The sequence below is a fragment of the Haliotis cracherodii genome, unplaced genomic scaffold (genome assembly GCF_022045235.1).
Source record: "Haliotis cracherodii isolate W230 unplaced genomic scaffold, xgHalCrac1.p SCAF_22, whole genome shotgun sequence".
Classification (NCBI taxonomy): domain Eukaryota; kingdom Metazoa; phylum Mollusca; class Gastropoda; order Lepetellida; family Haliotidae; genus Haliotis; species Haliotis cracherodii.
Window position 1 is genome coordinate 12,736,700 of NW_027266278.1, and position 20,325 is coordinate 12,757,024.

The 20,325-nt window shown below is 43.3% G+C and overlaps 1 protein-coding gene across 1 annotated transcript; it reads right to left on the reverse strand.

Annotated features, from left to right (window-relative positions):
- Positions 1–448: 448 nt before the first annotated feature.
- On the reverse strand, positions 449–20,101 carry LOC139471212 (alkaline phosphatase-like). The gene is made up of 10 exons (XM_071253498.1): positions 20,002–20,101; positions 16,245–16,465; positions 13,419–13,593; positions 10,165–10,334; positions 8,314–8,424; positions 5,767–5,869; positions 4,977–5,129; positions 3,018–3,209; positions 1,753–1,881; positions 449–741 (listed from the first exon to the last, which is right to left on the reverse strand). Exons 1-10 carry the CDS (start codon positions 20,099–20,101, stop codon positions 449–451), a joined length of 1,647 nt encoding a protein of 548 aa, XP_071109599.1.
- Positions 20,102–20,325: the final 224 nt, after the last annotated feature.

Sequence of the window (20,325 nt, forward strand, 5' to 3'; positions counted from 1 at the left end):
GACTCGATTATTTACAGACCGCCGTCATATAGCTGGAATATTGCTGAGTGCGGCGTTAAACAACAAACCAACCAACCCATAACTGATCGTGTGTCTCCGTTCAAGACAGCATGGTCTTTCATGCTATCTATCACCGGTTTATATGGTCGAAACTTGAATAATTTAAAGACCACCGTGGTGTGGCTGAAATATTGCTGGCGTTGGCTAAAACCATTCACTTTATTCACGCACAGACACCGTTCAATTTGTAAGTGAACATTCTTGGGTATCAAATACTTAATAACACCCGCTAATCTGTAAACACAGGGTACGGAGGGGTAACCTAGTGGTTAAAGCGTTTTCTCTTCACTCCGACGTGATACTGCTGGAATATTGCTGAAAGCGGCGTAAAACTATATTCGGTCACTAACTTAAAACACATCCCCTTGATCATAACTATATATAGTTCTTAAAATACCAATCCAATTATGACAAATAACAACAGAAAACACACTTCGTTGGCAGTTGCTCCTGATCTCGGCGTTACCGGAGGAGTGGTGACTTCCGGTTGTGCGCACTGTCCGCTGTCTCTGTAGGCTCCAATACATCCTGCATACGCCATCACGTGGGCAATGTAGTTTTCTTGATGAACTCCGTGAAACAGATGCGCCATGGGCCCTTGCGCATATATCCCGACATCCTCCCCTCCATGGGTTTCCGACCTCAAGGGCACGGCGGATTGTTGACGGTACAATCTTTCCTCTAAAGAACAAGTCATAGCACCATGAAACACGTGAGAAATAGATAGTATATTTGCCGAGTTTGTGAGCATAATACATACTTTTTATGCCTAATATATTATATTTACAAGATGGAAACACGAAAAAATCTCCTCATCTTTTTATGCCAACCATTACATAATAGAAGTATAAGACATAATTCATTTACTAATGGAGTCATTTACACTGTAGTCAAATTGTACCCGAGAAGACCCGGGTAGAATAGGTCTTCAGCAACCCATGCTTGCCGAAAAAGGCGACTAACGGGATCAGGTGGTCAGGCTCGCTGGCTTGGTTGATGCATCGTATCTCAATTGCGATGATCGATCCTCATGATGTTAATCACTGGATTGTCTGGTCCAGACTCGATTATTTACAGCTCGCCGTCATATAGCTGTAATACTGCTGAGTGCGGCGTAAAACAACAAACAAGCAAAATACTATGGGAAATTAAGTAGGAATACAATGCTATGAATGAACCGCCCTGTTAATACTATACCGCCAATTGATTTGCAGCGATAAACACACACAAACCCTCTACCTGAGCTCGGCGGGAACTGTATGCAGAGGCATGTCATCGATCCCAATTGCGTCGTATCCCAATGGGGTTGATCGATCCTCATGATGTTAATCACTGGATTGTCTGGTCCAGACTCGAATATTTACAGACCGCCGTCATATAGCTGGAATATTGCCGAGCATGGCGTCAAACATCAAACAAACCAACCATCTGATGGTATCGATGTGAGATGCAAACATCAAGTACAGTCCTTGAGGTCTTTTTTCAGTGCCAAGGTAGGTAGGCGGCTGAAGTTTTTCGAAACCCCAAATACACCACACATACTTAAACACACACCACACATACGCTGACACCACACCACACCACACATACATCACACAAATACACACACCACTGCCACGCCACGCCACGCCACACAAATACACACGCCACTGCCACGCCACACCTTTCATCTTCTTTGTATGATGTTATTACCTGTGTCCGTGTCAGTGAGGTTTGGTCGGCCCATGGTGCCGCCGTTGTCCACGACGTGGTAACCAGGGCCGTTGCCGTAGAGCAGAGACGTGTATGGCAGACCGTCTGACCCCGAAGACCCAGATTTGCCTAAGTGAAAAAAAGCATTGGCTCCATGACAGTAATCACGTGCTTCATTACGTACGCGTGAAAGCATCTTTCTACAGTGATATTTCATAAATCTGGATAGTTGACGGTGATTCCGGGTTACCTTTCCCTGACTATCGAGATTTCACTGTATCGTCGGCAGTTATATACCGGGATAATCTTTAACACATCTGAGTGAGTTTGGTTTCACGCCGATCTTTGAACAGTATTTCAGTTATATCAGCTTAATGTGACGGAAAGGCCTGTGAAGATTCCGGGGTAGAACAGGTCTTCAGCAACCCATGCTTGCCGTAAAAGGTGACTCTGCTTGTTGTAAAAGGCGACTTACGAGATCGGGTGGTCAGGCTCGCTAACTTGGTTGATGCATGTCATCGATCCCAGTTGCGTGGATCGATGCTCATGATATTAATCACTGTATTGTCTGGTCCAGACTCGATTATTTACAGACCGCCGTCATATAGATGGAACATTGCTGAGTGCGGCGTTAAACAACCAACCAATGTGACGGAGAAAAAACTGACATTATGCAGCTCTTAGACGTTTATCACGTGTGGAGCTCAGGGCTGACAAACACAACAAGCGCAACTCCGGGATTTCAACCCGCAATCATAAATATTTGGCAGGGGTGCTACTCCTGCGACGCTAGGACGACTGGTCCATCCATGCATATACAATGACCTATGTGAGTCAGTGGGTATGGTTTTACGCCGCTTTTAGCACTATTCCAGCGATATCACGGCGGGGGACACCAGAAATGGGCTTCACCATACCTATGTAGATGTATGCAGTCCAACAGAAGTAGGCACAAATAAAGTAGGACATTTCAAGTAGGTCCAAAATGTCCCTATCCTACCTCACAACACTAAAACATAGAACACAACTGTAACTAAGGTGTCTAACTCCGTCTGAGATATCCACGATAATTAACTGCTGCAATGCTAAACAAGTGAGTGAGTGCGTATAGTTTTAGGCCGCTTTTAGCAATATTCCAGCAAGGACACCAGAATAGGGCTTTAAACATTGTACCCATGTCGGGAATCGAACCCGGGTCTTCGTCGTGCCGAGCGAACGCTTTAACCACTAGACTATCCGGCCGCCGCCAATGGTAAATAAAGTACCTAATATGGGATTGCCCCTATCTGCGTATCCCCCGACTGTAAAGACGTGAGAGTGGTCGGCAGTGACGACTGTAAGGGTGTCATCCGCTGACGTTATTTTGGTGGCTGCGGTCACAGCCTCTTCGAAGGCGACGGTGTCATAAAGCGCACGTGCTGCACGGGAGCCATGATGTCCATGGTCAATACGACCTCCTGCAAAGACAAGTACCTGAAGATTAAAAGACAGCAACTCCTACCACCATCATCATCATCACCACCACAGTCATCACAACCATCACCATCACCATCACTACCACCATCACCATCACCACCACCACCATCACCATCACTACCACCACCACCACAGCCATCATCATCACCACCACCACCACCACAGCCATCACCATCACCACCACCACCACCACCACCATCATCACCAGTCGTAAAAGGCGACTGACGGGATCGGGTGGTCAGGCTCGATGACTTTGTTGATGCAAGTCATCCATCCCAATCGCGTGGACCGATGCTCATGATATTAATCACTGGATTGTCCGGTCCAGACTCGATTATTTACAGACTGCCGTCATATAGCTGGAATATTGCTGAGTGCGGCGTTAAACAACAAACCAACCAATCATCATCACCACCACAGCCATTACAACCATCACCACCATCATCCCCACCACCACCACCATCATCATCACCACCACTTACAACAAGCATAGTCGCCTTTTACTGCAAGCATGGGTTGCTGAAGTCACTTGAATCTGACGTCCACTGGTCGGAGGAGAGTCCATTTCTATAGTTTACGACCGTTTGTTGAGTTCGTGTTTGGCGCCACAGGAACACATCACATGCTAACTGAAGAAACTCTCAGGGGCATGTTCCGTGCGGTGGAGGCTTATTGACTGTATTGAGACGCATGTCTTAGGACTGAAGACTCGAGTTTGTCACAGTGACACAAAACTGAATGGACAACGATACCGTGTACCACAATCGCAAGGCCAATCTTTCATGGACGACAATGCTACGCCACGTGCACGTGCCGTTGTCCTACGTCAGAGGGCAATACCAACGCTGCCCTGACCTGGAGTCCGGATTGTTATCCCCTTGAGCATGTTCGGGACAAGTGCCTCAGAGGAATGCCCCTGTGTTAGGTCTTGACGAATTGAACCAAGCCTTGCGCCAGGCATGGGACAGATTACCTCGGCGTCCATCGGGTGGTCAGGCTCGCTGACTTGCTTGATGCATGTCATCGATACCAATTGCGTGGATCGATGTGCATGATGTAAATCACTGGATTGTCTGGTCCAGACGCGATTATTTACATATTTACTTTACAGACCGCCGTCATATAGCTGGAATATTGCTGAGTGCGGCGTAAAACAAAAACAAAAACCAATAGAACGTCTAGTACAGTCAATGAGAAGGAGTGTTCATGAAGTAAACCTGGTCGACGGGGGTTACACCCGACTTTGACATTGTATTCTGGGATTGAAACTGGTGTCATTTGCTGAGGATTGGGCGTCAGAACAATGACTGTACCATCTCTAGTAGTTTGGTTCGGTTTGTTCGTTGTTTGACGCCGCACGCAGCAATATTCCAGCTATATGACGGCGGTCTGTAAATAATCGAGTCTGGACCAGACAATCCAGTGATTGACATCATGAGCATGGTTCTACGCAATTGTGATCGATAACATGCACCATCTCTAGTAAACGTCACTCGTCATGACATTATGCGTCATTGTTCTGCCTTGTATTGCCCTTCGCATAAACGCATAAAACTTTGTTCCGAGTTCGTCGTAGTCTTTCATTTACCCCACGAAGAATAATTTATGCTGATGGTGCTTAAATTGAAGCTGGAATACGCACCTTTGATTTTGCGGCTCATAACATACTCACTGAGGACCATGAAAAACATGTTGCGATATTATTAATTCAAGGTGTATAAGCAATCAATATATCAGTTGAGGTATACCTTCTACAAGAAGAAAGAAGCCATCCGGATCCTTCTGCAAGATCTGTATAGCTTTCTCCGTCATCTGACTGAGGGATGGTTCCCCTGCCTCGTTTCCAGTCGGACCCTCCCGCCGGTCAATCTCGTAGTTCATGTGGGAGTTCGAGAACAGGCCTTTAAACAGAAGCAACAAAGGGGGTGTAAATCTAGAAAACGTCACTTCAAAACACCAAAAGATTACAGAGGGTTGAAGGTATGCATTTTATGAATGGATAAATGAAAATCCCAAGTGACCATGTCGCTCAAGGCGCTGTGCAGAGTTGCATACCTTAGGCATACCACAAACCCCAATCGATTACTGATGACAAGTTCGCGCTGATTCTGTTTCTTGCTTTGTAAGCGCCATATCCGTTCTCTTGGGTTTAGCCAAAGTGTTAGACCCGTGAAGATCCGGGGTAGAATAGGTCTTCAGCAAACCATGCTTGCCGTAAAAGGCGACTATGCTTGTCGTAAGAGGAGACTAACGGGATCGGTGGTCAGGCTCGCTGACTTGGTTGATGCATGGCATCGTATCCCAGTTGCTTGGATCGATGCTCATGCTGTCAGCCACTGGATTTTTTTGTCCACACTCGATTATTTGCAGACCGCTGTCATATAGCTGGAATATTGCTGAGTGCGACGTTGATCAACAAACTAACGGACAAAACCAAAGTGACAAACGTCTGAGGCCTGCATCACTCTTGGCGTTCCTCCAATCCCACATTAAGCTGACACACTGTCAAGCAGCCTCAAACCAAACTCACTCACTCACCCAAGAGAAAGTCCACCGACTCTGGATCCACTTCATTGAATTCTGCCAGATTCCACACGTAGCGGTGGGTGGCATTACGCTCAGCCTTGTTTTCCATCCAGTCCTGTAACAGAAGCAAACTGTTTGAGACCCAGTGTATAGTTACATACACTACCATACACGATACCAAAATGTCCCGTTTTTGGTAAGTACATTTGATGATTGGTTTGTTGTTTTACGCCGCACTCGGCAATATTCCAGCTATATGACGGCGGTCTGTAAATAATCGAGTCTGGACCTGACAATCCAGTTATAATATCATGAGCATCGATCCACGCAATTGGGATCGATGACATACATCAACCAAGGCAGCGAGCCTGACCACCCGATCCCGTTAGTCGCCTTTTACGACAAGCATGGGTTGCTGAAGACCTATTCTACCCCGAATCTTCACGGGTCTCAGATCTTTGTTAAAGAATACACTTTCAACATCAGTGAAATAGGTAAGTTTAAAATGGGTGAAACGGGCAAGTGTAAGATACTTTTTTTTTTGTAACTTTAGAAAATTCTTGATCCAAGCTGATTTTTTAAACATTAAAACGTCAACGCCAGAGAATAGTGAGTTGAGTTAAAATTTAACTTTTTAATATTTTTTCAGCCATATAGCGACGAGACCAAGTTAATCTATTTACAATTTAGTTAATTATGCAACGTTTTATTTAAAAACAAGCTGTGAAACATATTTGAGCATACTATGTTTAAAAACAGTTTGTGAAACATGTTTGAGCATAACAATATAATGTATACAGATTTTAAAACACGGGCTATGGGCCACCAGTAACCAAAGCTAGGCCACCTCGCTGGGGATCATGGGGACTTACAGTACCTCTGCTTCCTGCATGATACCCCAGCAGGATTTACGTCATCACTGTAGCTACTGGTGGTTGTGCATAATGCTTGCCAATATTATAAAATATTCAGCAATGAGTTGGCTTAAAAACACTGGTTGATGATAGTTACATCGATTATGATAGGATTACGTGTCACACAGGGGAACACTATTTTTACGCTACGTTAACCTCCTGGACAGAGCCTTCAATAATGTCAGTTCATAATAGCATCACACCAAATTTAAAAACAAGCATTTAATTATTCACACACATAATTAAAATTTATGAAACAGACAAATTTCTTCAAAATAGCCAGAGAAGAAACAATCAAGATAGTATCTTGAAATTTCAAGATAGTATCTTGAAATTTCAACTTAGTATCTTGAAATTTCAAGATAGTATCGAAAAAAAACAAAAAAAACAAATAGCCCTAAAGGCTTCCGTAACAATCTCAATTATCCGCCGAAACAGATTCCATCGGTCATAAAAGGCAAAATAGTCGGGAAAATTAATTTATGAATCAATGAAAGAAATTGCAAACGGTCTTTCCTCTTTGTGCAACTTGTGCACATAGCCGAAATAATGTTGAGTGCGGCGTTAAACAACAAACAGTTGATTTGTAAAAAGTAATATAAATTGTGATTATTATGTGCCCAGGGGAATCTGATCCGTTACCCTTGGCAAAATAGCAATGTTCATGTTTTCCAACCTGGACTGAAACTGCCTGTTAAACGCTGCACTCAACAATTTTGCAGCCAAATGACAGAAGTCTAAATAATTTAGTCTGGCCCAGACAATCCAATGATATAATGCATAAAATATTTAATGGTCGTTATAGCACTGGTACTATTCCCACGTAGTGGTCGAAGGGAATTATTAACCCTATACCAAAGAGCTGAATGTTGAATCCTACATATCTCTTATCGTATAGAGGGTCATCTTCCCGAGGCGAGTTAGTTAACTGACTTTAAAAGTCCAGTTTCCACCCTTGCCGAACTAGGCTGGAATCACTGGGCTCGATCGTAGCGCCACCAGTGGCTATTACCAGTTATGTCCCCTCTAAGCCTCTCCTATGGACCAATCAGATTCCACCTCTCGTATCACTTGCGTTTGCTTCACACAAAATGGTGGCGCCCAGTCAGGACAATCTGATCGTTAATCAAGGTCGATATTGTGATGCATCGCGAAACGCATCAAATCACGTGAGCACCTTGATTAAAAACATGAAAAGATTTTGAAAATATCTGCTCACAACGAGTTGTTGGTGCACATGCTTTGCAAATCCTGCAATCGACCGAAATCTGCCCGACAGTTTACGAACCGGATTTCAATTTCTGTGCGCGATTTTGATTGGACTTTGCATAGACTCGTTAGTCCAGGCAAAATGTAACTCCATAATACCAGCCTAGTTCGCCAAGGGTGGGAACTGGACTTTTATAGTCAGTTAACTCTCTTGCGTCGGGAAGATAGGACCAGACAAGCCAGTGATTGACATCAAGAGCATCGATCCACCCAAATGGTAAACGATGACATGCACCAAGTCAGCATACCAGACCACCGGATCCCGTTTGTCGCTTCTTGCGATAAACATAGTCGCCTTTTACGGCAAGCATGGGTTCCTGAAGACATATTCTACCCCGGATCTTCACGGGTCTACACCGCAAAGAAGCAGGCGTACCTCAACAAGGTCGCGTCCGTCTCGGCGTCCATTGGAAGTATCGTTCTTCCCAGTTTCAGGGTCTATCGCATCAATAGGACGGAAATATCGCCTTCCACCCCCGAGGATGACCTGCAAATACCAACATCATGATGATAGTGAGATAAGTTATAATAGGTGAGGTGAGGTGAAATGGGGTTTAACGTCGCGTCCAAGATTATTGCACTTATATAGCGACGTGCATGCACGTGTGTGTGTGTGGCTGCTTGTACTTGTCCGGACTGATTCCGATTTATAGTGCTAGCACACTGAGATACCATGCCGCAGTTAAACATGAATACCCCACCCAGACACAGTATACTGACTCCGAGCCGACCAGTCCTTGTTTTAGCCCCTTAATGCCGAGCGCCAGACATGGTCACAACAAGTACCATCTTTTTAACGTCTTTTGGTATGACGCGGGTGGGGATCGAACCCTGGACCTTCCGCTCTACTACTAGACCACGGAGGCGGTGTAAGTTATAATAAGATATATGCTTGAAAGATAGATATGCAAAACCAGTGCATGTTGTGTATTCGCGGAAGTAAAAAAAGTATACGGTTCGCATGACTTTGATCTCTAATCCTGTATAAAAGATATCCGCTGTGGTATAACTCAATATAACGACGTTAAATCTCACCCACCCACTCACTCATACAAGGAAGGTTAATCAGGTAGTTTATTAGTAAATCGACGCGATTGTCCCATAATGAATTCGGGTTCGAGTCTCAAAATGGAGAGCATTTTACGTCCAGAATATCATGTCGTATTCCTGCAGCTATGACGTCACATTTTAACACATGTTCTGGTTCGGCGTTAAACAATAAACCAACAACTTACGAATAAAGGTGTATGGAACTATCCTCACGACCAGGGCATCGTAGCAACTAAGGGACGTAACTCTTCAAAGAGTGTCGCGGCGCCTTAGACAAAGACAGGTTCACGCATATATTTGCGTTGAACACCAACAAAGTTGGCTCCACGCATGTTATGGGCAGTATCTTTGACAGGTATTGAGCTTTGCGCACAGAGTACATGCGCAAAATAGATGTCACTGTTACGCGAGGACAGTCTGCATTATCTCTGGCGACCTTCAACGCTTACATAAATATTTTTGGGGCCACATTTAAAACCCCATGAATCAATGTGCAAAATTTAACATCTACACTACTGTCGAGGAGTTCAATCCCCTTCGCGCAGAGGAAACGCGTGACGCAACACGTGTGCAACCCGTCCGCCACCCGTGTTGTGTCCGTCCGCCACGCCTTGAACACGCGTGTTGAGTCCGTCCGCCGCGGGAGTGGCCCAGGCTTATCGGAGAGAACAAACTTTTGAAGAAAAGGTGGAGCCGTGTTTAGATAATTTGGAGGTCGGGATAACCCTTCATGACAAATACATGTTGCAGAAAATGATTGACTGATCCTTGTTATCTAAATGGATGATGTCCAGTGATGGAGTTCTGACCACATCAAGTCATTGTGTTATCGATGCAACCCCGCGTGAAGAATTCCAAGATAAATTTTATGACATTTTTCTTCATTAATGCTCCCCAATTAGTTCGCAAATTCGTTCAGCTTGCTCTCCCTAGTATCAGGAGAAGAGGAATCATCGCCAGTGCCATGATATCATACAATCACATTTCACGTCGAGCGGACAGCACGATATACCTTGATGCCGGGAGGTAGCCTAGTGGTTCGAGCGTTGGATCGTGGCGCGGAAGACCCGGGTTCGATTCCCAACATGGGTGCAACGTGTGAAGTCCAGTTCTGGTGTCCCCCGCCGTGATATTGCGGAAATACTGCTAAAAGCGGCGTAAAACCATACTCACTCACCTTGATGTCCGGATTGTCGTCGACGAGTTGTTTAGCGATGTCGGAGCATCCCCCCGTCACAGAGGTCATCTCGGAGTCCCCCTCCCAGCCCCGGTCTGCAGAGTGAGCGTACGCCGCTGCTGTTGTTGCATGAGTAACGCGGGTTGTCGTCACTATGCCAACTGATTTACCTGCGTTTAAGAAGCTATATAATTAACACCTCCGATAGCCACGGACTACTTTACAGATAATAATAATTATGATATATAGAGGAGGCAAGGGCCCTCAGCTGATGATGAGCGTAACAAGACTGTGCCAGGATCACCCTAATCCTCTTTGCTGCATTTTTTAATAATAATAATGATAATAATAATAATGCAACACAGCATACCTACATACATACTACAGAGATGGAACAGCGAGATAATAACAATATTCTCATACAGAGGACATGAGGGGTGCAGAAGGTAAACAGGGCTTGTGTTTACAACGCCGCACTCAGCAATATTCCAGCTATATGACAGCGGTCTGTAAATAATCGAGTCTGGACCAGACAATCCAGTGATTCACATCATGAACATCGATCCACGCAATTGGTCAGGCTCGCTGACTTGGTTGATGCATGTCGTCGATCCCAATTGCGCGGATCGATGTTCATGATATTAATCACTGGATTGTCTGGTTCAGACTCGATTATTTACAGATTATTTATTTCATATAGCTGGAATATTGCTGAGTGCGGCGTTAAACAACAAACCAACCAACCACTCATGGCCAGAGAGTTTTATGATTGTTGTATAGTCGAATGCCTCCTGTCATCTGTGTTGTAAATCATGAACCATGTTTGCGTCCAGTCGTCATAAACCCGTCATGCATGTATTCAGTAAGAGAGACCTCTAGACGCAAAATGTTGTTGAACCGCCCTTGAATTTTAGCTTTGTTCAAATGCGGATCTTTACCTCTTGCCATAGAGACTGGACGTTTTAACAAACCACCAACCGTTCTTGTAGATTGAACTTGCCCACAATGTTTTAAACAGTCTAACAAGAGAATTATTGAAAATGAATTACTTTTCTTAATGACATGTCCATTTTATGACGATTTAAGACAAGCACTTTTTAAATATTGCATGTTATTAAATCCTACCTTTACAAATCTGTCTGTTTTAAACAAATTTATATTTTTTTTAAAGTCAGAAAATGTACAAGTCCTATTTGCAAGCACACTAATTATTCAATTCATGAACACTATGTGAACTATGAATATTACCATGTCTAATAATGTTTTGTATTGGATACTCATCCTTCTCATGTTTTATACACACAAGCCTTATGGCTGGGCCTTACTTTTAAAATAATATGTCCATTTTTGTATATACACAGCCTATGTAACGCGTCTCTCTCTCTCTCTCTCTCTCTCTCTCTCTCTCTCTCTCTCTCTCTCTCTCTCCACACAGCCTATGTAACGCGTCTCTCTCTCTCTCTCTCTCGCTCTCTCTCTCTCGCTCTCTCTCGCTCTCTCTCTCTCTCTCTCTCTCTCTCTCTCTCTCTCGCTCATGAGTAAACGCAGATTACTGAAACAGCAGTACGTCATAATGAAAGCACTTGACAGACCCATGAGGATCCGGGGTAGAATAGGTCTTCAGCAACACATATTTGCCGTAAAAGGCGACTATGCTTGTCGTAAAAGGCGACTATGCTTGTCGTAAGAGGCGACTATGCTTGTCGTAAAAGGCGACTATGCTTGTCGTAAGAGGCGACTATGCTTGTCGTAAGAGGCGACTATGCTTGTCGTAAGAGGCGACTATGCTTGTCGTAAAAGGCGACTATGCTTGTTGTAAGAGGCGACACACGGGATCGATCTCAATTGCGTGGATCGATGCTCATGATGTCTCCATTATTTACAGACCGCCGTCATATAGCTGGACTATTGCTCAGTGCGGCCAACAAACAAAACTTGCACTGACAAGTTAACAAGTAATCAGTGAGATAGTATATTAATACCCAGAACGTCCCACAAATTATTTGCAAAATAGCAAAGGCACATGTGAATGTCGAATTTATTCTCAACAGACGTGGTGACCGTAGCCTTGTATATAGGTATTCGTGAAACGAACATTTGGTGCCAGTAACATTAGAAATGCTGTATTGTTGCATGTCGTCAACCTGGTCATTGACCTAATCACGATCCTGGCCCATGAGCATTAGACACAAAGAAATTGCCCCTGGAAATGCTGTATTGTTGCATGTCGAGCCACCCTCAACATGGTCATTGATCTAATCACGACCCTGACAAATGGGCAATAGACACAAAGAAATCCCCTCCAACCAGATTCTGTCACGTGGTCACTTGCATATTTTGTATGAGTTGTATGAGATTATTTTTTAAGAACACCAATGTTGGCATTATTTAATGACATTTTCCATTATATATGACAGTAGTTGTATGTGATAGTTCTGTGGAAGTGTAAAGCTAATACAACTTTGAGACGCCCCCTTCTGTCATATATAATTATCCTAGTCAACATGCTTACGTCAAAATGCATTACGATTTATCTATTCTATTAAAAGATTGCTTCACCAAAGTATATCTCTACAGCCCTAGATATCACAGGCATTTAACGAAGCATCTGACATTACTTGCAGTTAGTGACTTTGATTAAATGCTGCTTTAAAAAGTATTCCAGTTATGTCGCGGCGTGTCAGCTTAATGTGGGAGGAATGCCTCAGACGTTTACCACTTCGGTGAAACCCACGAGCACGGGTGTGGTGCCGACAAACCTAGAAACATACTCGGAACGAACCAGGATTCGAACCAACGACCATAGGTTTGTGGCATGCCCAAGGGACGCAACCCTGCACTACGATTCACGGCGCCTTAGACGACTGGGCCACCCGTGACCCCTCTTTGTCTGACCCCCATTCAATCATTTTTCATACCAATTGGAAACTGTTGAGAAAAATATTATTCTTTAGGAGATGGCTATTCAAACGTTTGTTTGTTGTTTAAGGAATTATATTTTTTTAAAAACGTGTCATGATCAACGACTCCTTTGCGGATGTCTGATTACCTCCCTTGATTTTGACCATATCACAATTAGCAACGTTTTTTTTCTTTTCGGGGGGGATTGCAGTGTTTGTTTGTGTTAACGCCGCACTCAGCAATATTCAAGCAAAAGGTTACTGGCGTGCCCAAGGAACGCAACTCTGTACAGTGAGATGTCCCCAAAATAGTTGGAAACATTGCATTGTATCCTAACACAGTAAAAATCGCACCTGCTGCCATTGCCCAGTGGGCTATAGAAGTGACGTTATATTGCAGGGCGGCAGGACAGTCCCCCTTTTTTACCCGCCCGTCAACTCCGAGTGCGCCGTAGTTGTTTTTGATGCCGGAGAGAAATGCCGTTGCCGTTGCTGCTGAGTCGGTCGTCTGCTTGTCTATACTGTACGTCTGAATGAGAAGAGCAAAGATGGTCAACATGTGCAACATAGGGCGAAAAAGACTGACTTCACACTGTTAAAATCAACACCAAAATGTTTGTTTGTTTGTTTGTTGTTTAACGCCACACTCATCAATACTCCGGCTATGACGGCGGTCTGTACACAATCGAATGTGGACCAGATAATCCGGTGATTGACATCATGGGCATCGATAATCCCTGGGAAACGATGACATGCATTAACCAAGTCAGTTAGCCTGACCACCCGATCCCGTTTGCCGTTTCGTTCAATGTTTTATGTATACAGAAATATGTACAAGCTAGTTTTATTGCCCATAGCAAACATTTATTTGCCTAATTGCTGCCAGGCGGTTTTTCAACATATGCATAACGCTTATTATAATAATAACAACAACAACAACAACAACAACAATAATAATAGGACATCAGAAGTGATGACTGCTCCATCATAATTATACCATATAAAGAATTCATAAGGTGAACGAACATCGTTATATTTGAAAAATCACCTGGAATGCCTGATATAGTCAAACTTTCCGCATTCCACAAACAAAATGCCTTGATTAATTGCGAACATTTCCCAATCCGTGATAATCGTGTCAACTCGGGTGGGAAGGGGGTGGGGGAGTGGGGGCTTACCCGTAGCAATGAACGTGTATCAAAATTCACTACTGTTCTACTGTCGACAAGTCACAATGGCTAGACCCTAGAGGTATGGCTCATGCATATAAGTAGAGCAATGAACACCTGTCAATGTCCCTTCATAAACGCAGATTCGCATATCATTGTTTTCTTTAAGCTCACTATTTATTTATTTGATTTATTTGTCAAATTCATTTGCCGTAAAAGGCGACTATGCTTGTCGTAAAAGGCGACTAACGGGATCGGGTGGTCAGGCTTGCTGACTTGGTTGATACATGTCATCGTATCCCAATTGCGTGGATCGATGCTCATGATGTCAGTCACTGGATTGTCTGGTCAAGACTCGATTATTTTACAGACAGCCGTCATATAGCTAGAATATTGCTGAGTGCGGCGTTAAACAACAAATAAACAAATACACGCATGTCACAGGCGTGGGTCACTCGTTGCATATGGGTGCTCAACTCGCGTGCAACCCGTTGAGCACCTGTGTCAGATGCGTTCTCAACGTTTGTAGGGGGGAATCAACTTTTAGGCAGTAGAGTACACATGTGTCAGGTTTGGTCATAATATATGGGTCTCACAAGAGGACACTATATAGGCAAATATCTCTTTCTGAGTGATGTAGGTGATGCTCTTGTTAAGCCGGTACTCAAACATCATTGAACGGTGGCATACCTACGCCCAGCTGATTTCGAGCTACAGACTGTATTATTCAGCAGTGATGGTCACACCTTAAGCTGACACCCAATACCATACCACGCTAGATTTTTTGGTATTTAACGCCACACTTAGCAATATTCCGGCTATATGACGGCGGTCTGTAAATAATCGAGTCTGGACCAGACAATCCAGTGATCGATTGTTCCACGGAATTGGGATACGATGACGTAAGAGTGAGAGAGAATGGTTTTACGCCGCTTTAAGCAATATTCCAGCAATATCACGGCGGGAGACACCAGAGATGGGCTTCACACATTGTACCCATGTCGGGAATCGAACCCGGATCTTCCGCGTGACCGCGTGAATAACCACTAGGCTACCCCTCTTTGAATTTATTAACAGTACAATTGGAACTCTGAATTTTGCTATTTTTTCAGGACACAATTTGATATCTCTGAAAAGGAGAGCTTAAAATCATTTTTATAGACTCTCAACTTATTGTTTTGCAAGACCCCCTGTCAACAATTATTTCCCAGTATTTTCACAAATATTTTCTGTCGTTATACAGCTGCAGAAATGCTAAAGGATAAGAAAAGACACAAGAAAAAGACTCATTCCCCTTAAAACACTACAATGTATTGCCAGGGTTGTACTTCAAAGCCCAAATCTTAATTATACTCATCACGCTGTAATTAAAGTGCATGAGGACGGTTTTACGCCGCATTCACCAATACTCCATCAATAGGTGAGGTGAAACTGGGTTAAACGTCGCGTCCAAGATTATTGCACTTATATTGCGACGTCCATGTACCAGTGTGTGTTTGTGTGGCTGCTTGTACTAGTCCGGACTGATGGCGATTTATAGTGCTAGCCCACTGAGATACCATGCCGCAGTTTAACATGAATACCATACTCAGACACAGTATACTGACTCCGAGCCGACCAGTCCTTGTTTTAGCCCCTTAATGCCGAGCGCCAGACAGGGTAACAACAAGTGCCATCTTTTAACGTGCCATCTTCGAACCCCGGACCTTCTGCTCTCCGGGCGGACGCTCTACCACTAGACCACGGAGGCGGTCACTCCATCAATACCACGACGGGACCCAGTAATGGGCTTCTCACATTGTACCCAGTAATTAAAGGAAAATGAAAGAATAAACACAATGACATTAACATGATTGTTTCGTGTCGTTATTTACCTTCAAATATCTCACGCTGTTACAGGAAGTATTAAAGGAAAATCTTACAGTAAGGTACATAATTAACATTCGTGTGTGCATGTGGATACTGGCGTAGGCAAACCTTTAATAAATCAAATCGTGATGGAACAACCTACCCTTGACATTCCAACATGGGGAAATTCTTCAAAACTGAGAAGAGTTTCCTCCCCTGATGTATTCCTTAGTTGACCTTTGAGGACCCTGGCGGCGAAGGTCGTAGTTATTCCCATTCCGTCCCCCACAAACAGAATGATGTTCTTGGCCGGCTTTTCAATAGGTCTCAGGGCCTTGGCTCGCTGGAGTTCAGCAGCAGCGACATCATTCCAGTAGCTCGGCACTGAATGGACAGATTGGTTACAGAAGCGTTGTATTTGTATATAATTTTACGCCGCTTTTAGCAATATTCCAGCAAAATCAGATTTGCGGGTGTTAGTAAGTATTTGAAACCCAAGAATGTTCCCTTACCAACTGAACGGTGTCTGTAAGTAAATTGAACTGTGTTTGTGTGTAAATAAAGTGAATGAACGTTGGTTTAAACCGACGCCAGCAATATCTCAGTTACATCACGGTGGTCTTGAAATATTCAAATTTGGACCATACCATCTGGTGACTGATAGCATGAGAGGCCATGCTATATGTTTGTTTATTGTTGTTTAACGCCGCTCTCAACACCATTCGAGCTATATGGCGGCGGCAGTGGTCTGTTAATAATCGAGTCTGGACCAGACAAGCCAGTGATTAATATCATGTGCATCGATCCACGCAACTGGTATCATGAAGTCAATCACTGGATTGTCTGGTCCAGCGTTAAACAACAAACAAACAAACAATAATATTACTCACATATTGCGCCATATACACACTGATCGATCAACATAGCAAATTGTTGAGACTATTCGGAAATTGTTAAACAACAATTTTGTTGTTGTTGTGTAAACCGTCATGGTTATCGTGTCAGTATTTTGCTGAAGGTTATCTTTTGTCGCTTTACCTGTATACGGTGAAGGATTGTCATCAGATTAAGATCTTTCCGTGCATTCACTTACAAAGATGGCCATTGTTCAGAATAGAAATTACGTGACAAAACTAGTCTAATCAAACACAATATTTCCTTTCTGTGAAGTTAGAATTGATTGACGGTATAGCTGATAAAATACTTGATACGTCATCAATAGTTGACCAGTCGGTGCTCAGTGAAACAAAATATTTTAGTTAATTGTGCGCGTGGCACAAGTAGGTATACTCACGAAAATTAGATTTGACCAAAATATTCTACTCAAAAGAAATTAAAGATCACCCGATTCTTTCATATTACCATAGTTAATCTGTCATGGCATAACAGAATAACTACAGTAATATGAAAGAATCAGGTTTTTTTTAATTTCTTTTGAGTAGTAGCCAGCAACCTCGGGGTATCGCGGTACTTGTCATGTACGCTGAACGGAAAAAATGCACTCACTAACCGTTATGATTATTCGTTTTCTCTGTATCAGATATCATTCATTTTATCAAACAATGCATATTTTACTGATAAAAGTTCATTATTTACATTAGTAGCTCCGAGTAAAAGCCGGGCCTCGCACTCTGTTTGACAAGGGAGAGAACTCCATCGTATCGCGGTAAAGATAAAAGTTGTGTATGGAGGTCCGAATTGGACAAAAAGAGGACATAATTCTACCAAGCACTTGGTATGATCATGCCAGACATCAGTGATTTGTCCAGACAAGTGCAAAGACAGCACAAGCAAAATTTTTAATGTGTTATCAGCAATAGGTATTCAATGCATTTTTACCGAAAGGTAAGAGAAAAATATTTTTATAAGTCAACAACAAAATATCAGAAATGATATTTTAAGATTGTCTAAAAAAAATTGGATGACAATAATTTGTCACAAAATGAAAAAATGTTAAAAGTCAACAATAAATATATAAAAAACACTCCTAGTATGCCCAAAGTATGTATTTATCTTTTGACTTCTAGTGAAGAACGTATTTCTAAGTTTGGCATTATGGCCCTTATGATCACCCAATAGATTCTGGGCACAGAGCGGGAAAAAATGTGCGGACTACGTAACTTCCGTTACCTCATTAGTCGCCATGAATATGCAGATGATCTAGTTCAGGTCGATAGAGAAAGTTTACTTGGGGAACTGCGGGTTATATCGTTGGCCATTGATAGATGGGGGTAAGTCGATATTACAACAGATGCCAGAAATATGTATCAACGGATTAATAACTCCTTACTTACAGCAGACGGAACATTCCGAGGAAATTGAAATTGTTTACGAAGTGAGCACTTCCTGGTTACCGATTTGCATTAATAGACAGCCGCTAAGAGGCGTGTCCCGCGTGAACTATCGGAAATCACAAATGCCGCGATACGATGAATGCCGCGGTACCATGGGGTCCGAGTATATATTAAAAGCTTTATAAAAACTTTACTAGGCTGAAAACAGTCCCAAACACAACGACGATACCCGTGCCGAATACATAGCCTTCGAATACCCAGTTCTTGTCTGTTTCACTTTTAGACACCATCAAACATGAGTGTATTTTTTTGCCTGGAAGTATATTTTTGTAGCATCAGGCACAATACCCGTAGATCATGATGCTGAAATCTATTTGATAAGAAATCTCAATACACCTATACATTCATTGTCCGGGGGGAATCCGGGTTAGAATAGACCCTCAACAACCTTGTCGTCCCCGGCGACTTATTGGATCAGATGGTCAGGTTTCGGTGGCCTGCGCGCGGCGATGAACGTTGCCCATATTATCAATCACGGGCTTGCTTGGTTCCGACTCGATCATTTTGTTGAGTGTCGCGTTAAACGACAAGTAAGCAAGTCTGGACCACACAAACCAGTGATTGACATCGTATACATCGATCCACGTAATTTGGCATACGATCACATGCAGGCAGCCTGGTCACCGCACCTGACCACCAGATCCATTTAGTCGCCTTTCACCACAAGCATGGGTTGCTGGGGATCTTTATTCTTTCCCCGAATCTCCACGGCTTGATGTTATTGGTTATTGATGGTATATAACTGTGTATTACAAATAGCAAAGTTTAAATAACACAATGGGGAATGGTTATCATTGCCAGACACCCGTGAAGATCCGGGGTAGAATAGGTCTTCAGCAACCCATGCTTGCCGTAAAAGGTGACTATGCTTGTCGTAAGTGGCGACTAAGGGGATTGGGTGGTCAGACTCGCTGACTTGGTTGATGCATGTCATCGTATCCCAATTGCGTGGATCGATGCTCATGATGTCAATGACTGGATTGTCTAGCCCAGATTATTTACAGACCGCCGTCATAGAGCTGGAATATTGCTTAGTGTGGCGTTAAACAACAAACAAACAAACAAACATTGCCAGAGTAAAGCCAAAAGTGTCTGTAAAAAAGTGTATTGCGTTGAGTGTCACCTAATCGTAAAAGGACTGCTCTCAATAGGTTAGCCTTGTGGTTGAAACGTCCGCTCACCACACCAAGGCCTGGGTTTGATTCCCATGACGTGTACAACGTATGAAGCTCTTCTGTGGGTGTGTTAAGCCCATCGTTGGGTGTGTGAAGCCCCTCTGTGGGTGGGTGAAGCCCATCTTTGGGTGTGTGAAGCCCATCTGTGGGTGTGTGAAGCCCATCCGTGACACTGTTGGAATTGTCTCAAACGAGTTGTGAAATCCAACTCACTCCCTTACTCTAACAATTAGATTAAAGATTAAACAGTTGTGCAAATAGCGCCAATAGTGTCAAACTTTTTTATTTCTGTAGAAATAAATCAATTGCAAACCCGAATAAATGAATAAAAAATATAAAATGTTAATCAATAAATATGTAAAAAAAATAAAAATTGTTAATGTGTACTCACGTGTTTCTGCTTCGTTTTGACAGGTTCCTTTCGCCATGAAGTACATACATACAAAAAGGACTTGCAACATGGTCACTGTGTTAATTATATGTCCAGTCATCACGACTGGTCAACAGTGTTGCCCGTGTTAAGGTATCACAGGTCTGACCGTCCGCTGGGCTCCACAGGACATATGTACACCCTTATGACGGCTGCGTTTCTACGAGACGTGTCAGTGTCGATGGTTTATAAACATTCAGAAACATGTCAAGTGAACAGAACCGTATCTGTATGGTGCATACCGTTCTGCAACTCGACAGCTGTTTGTGTTCTTGTGATGTTAGA

Bases quoted from the DNA above. Each gene is read 5' to 3' on its own strand.
- LOC139471212 (XM_071253498.1), bottom strand. From the start codon at position 20,101: ATGACTGGACATATAATTAACACAGTGACCATGTTGCAAGTCCTTTTT. The intron at 16,466-20,001 runs GTGAGTACACAT...CTGTCCATTCAG, and splicing joins TCAAAACGAAGCAGAAACAC to TGCCGAGCTACTGGAATGAT. The intron at 742-1,752 runs GTAATAACATCA...CTTGTTCTTTAG, and splicing joins CCTCACTGACACGGACACAG to AGGAAAGATTGTACCGTCAA.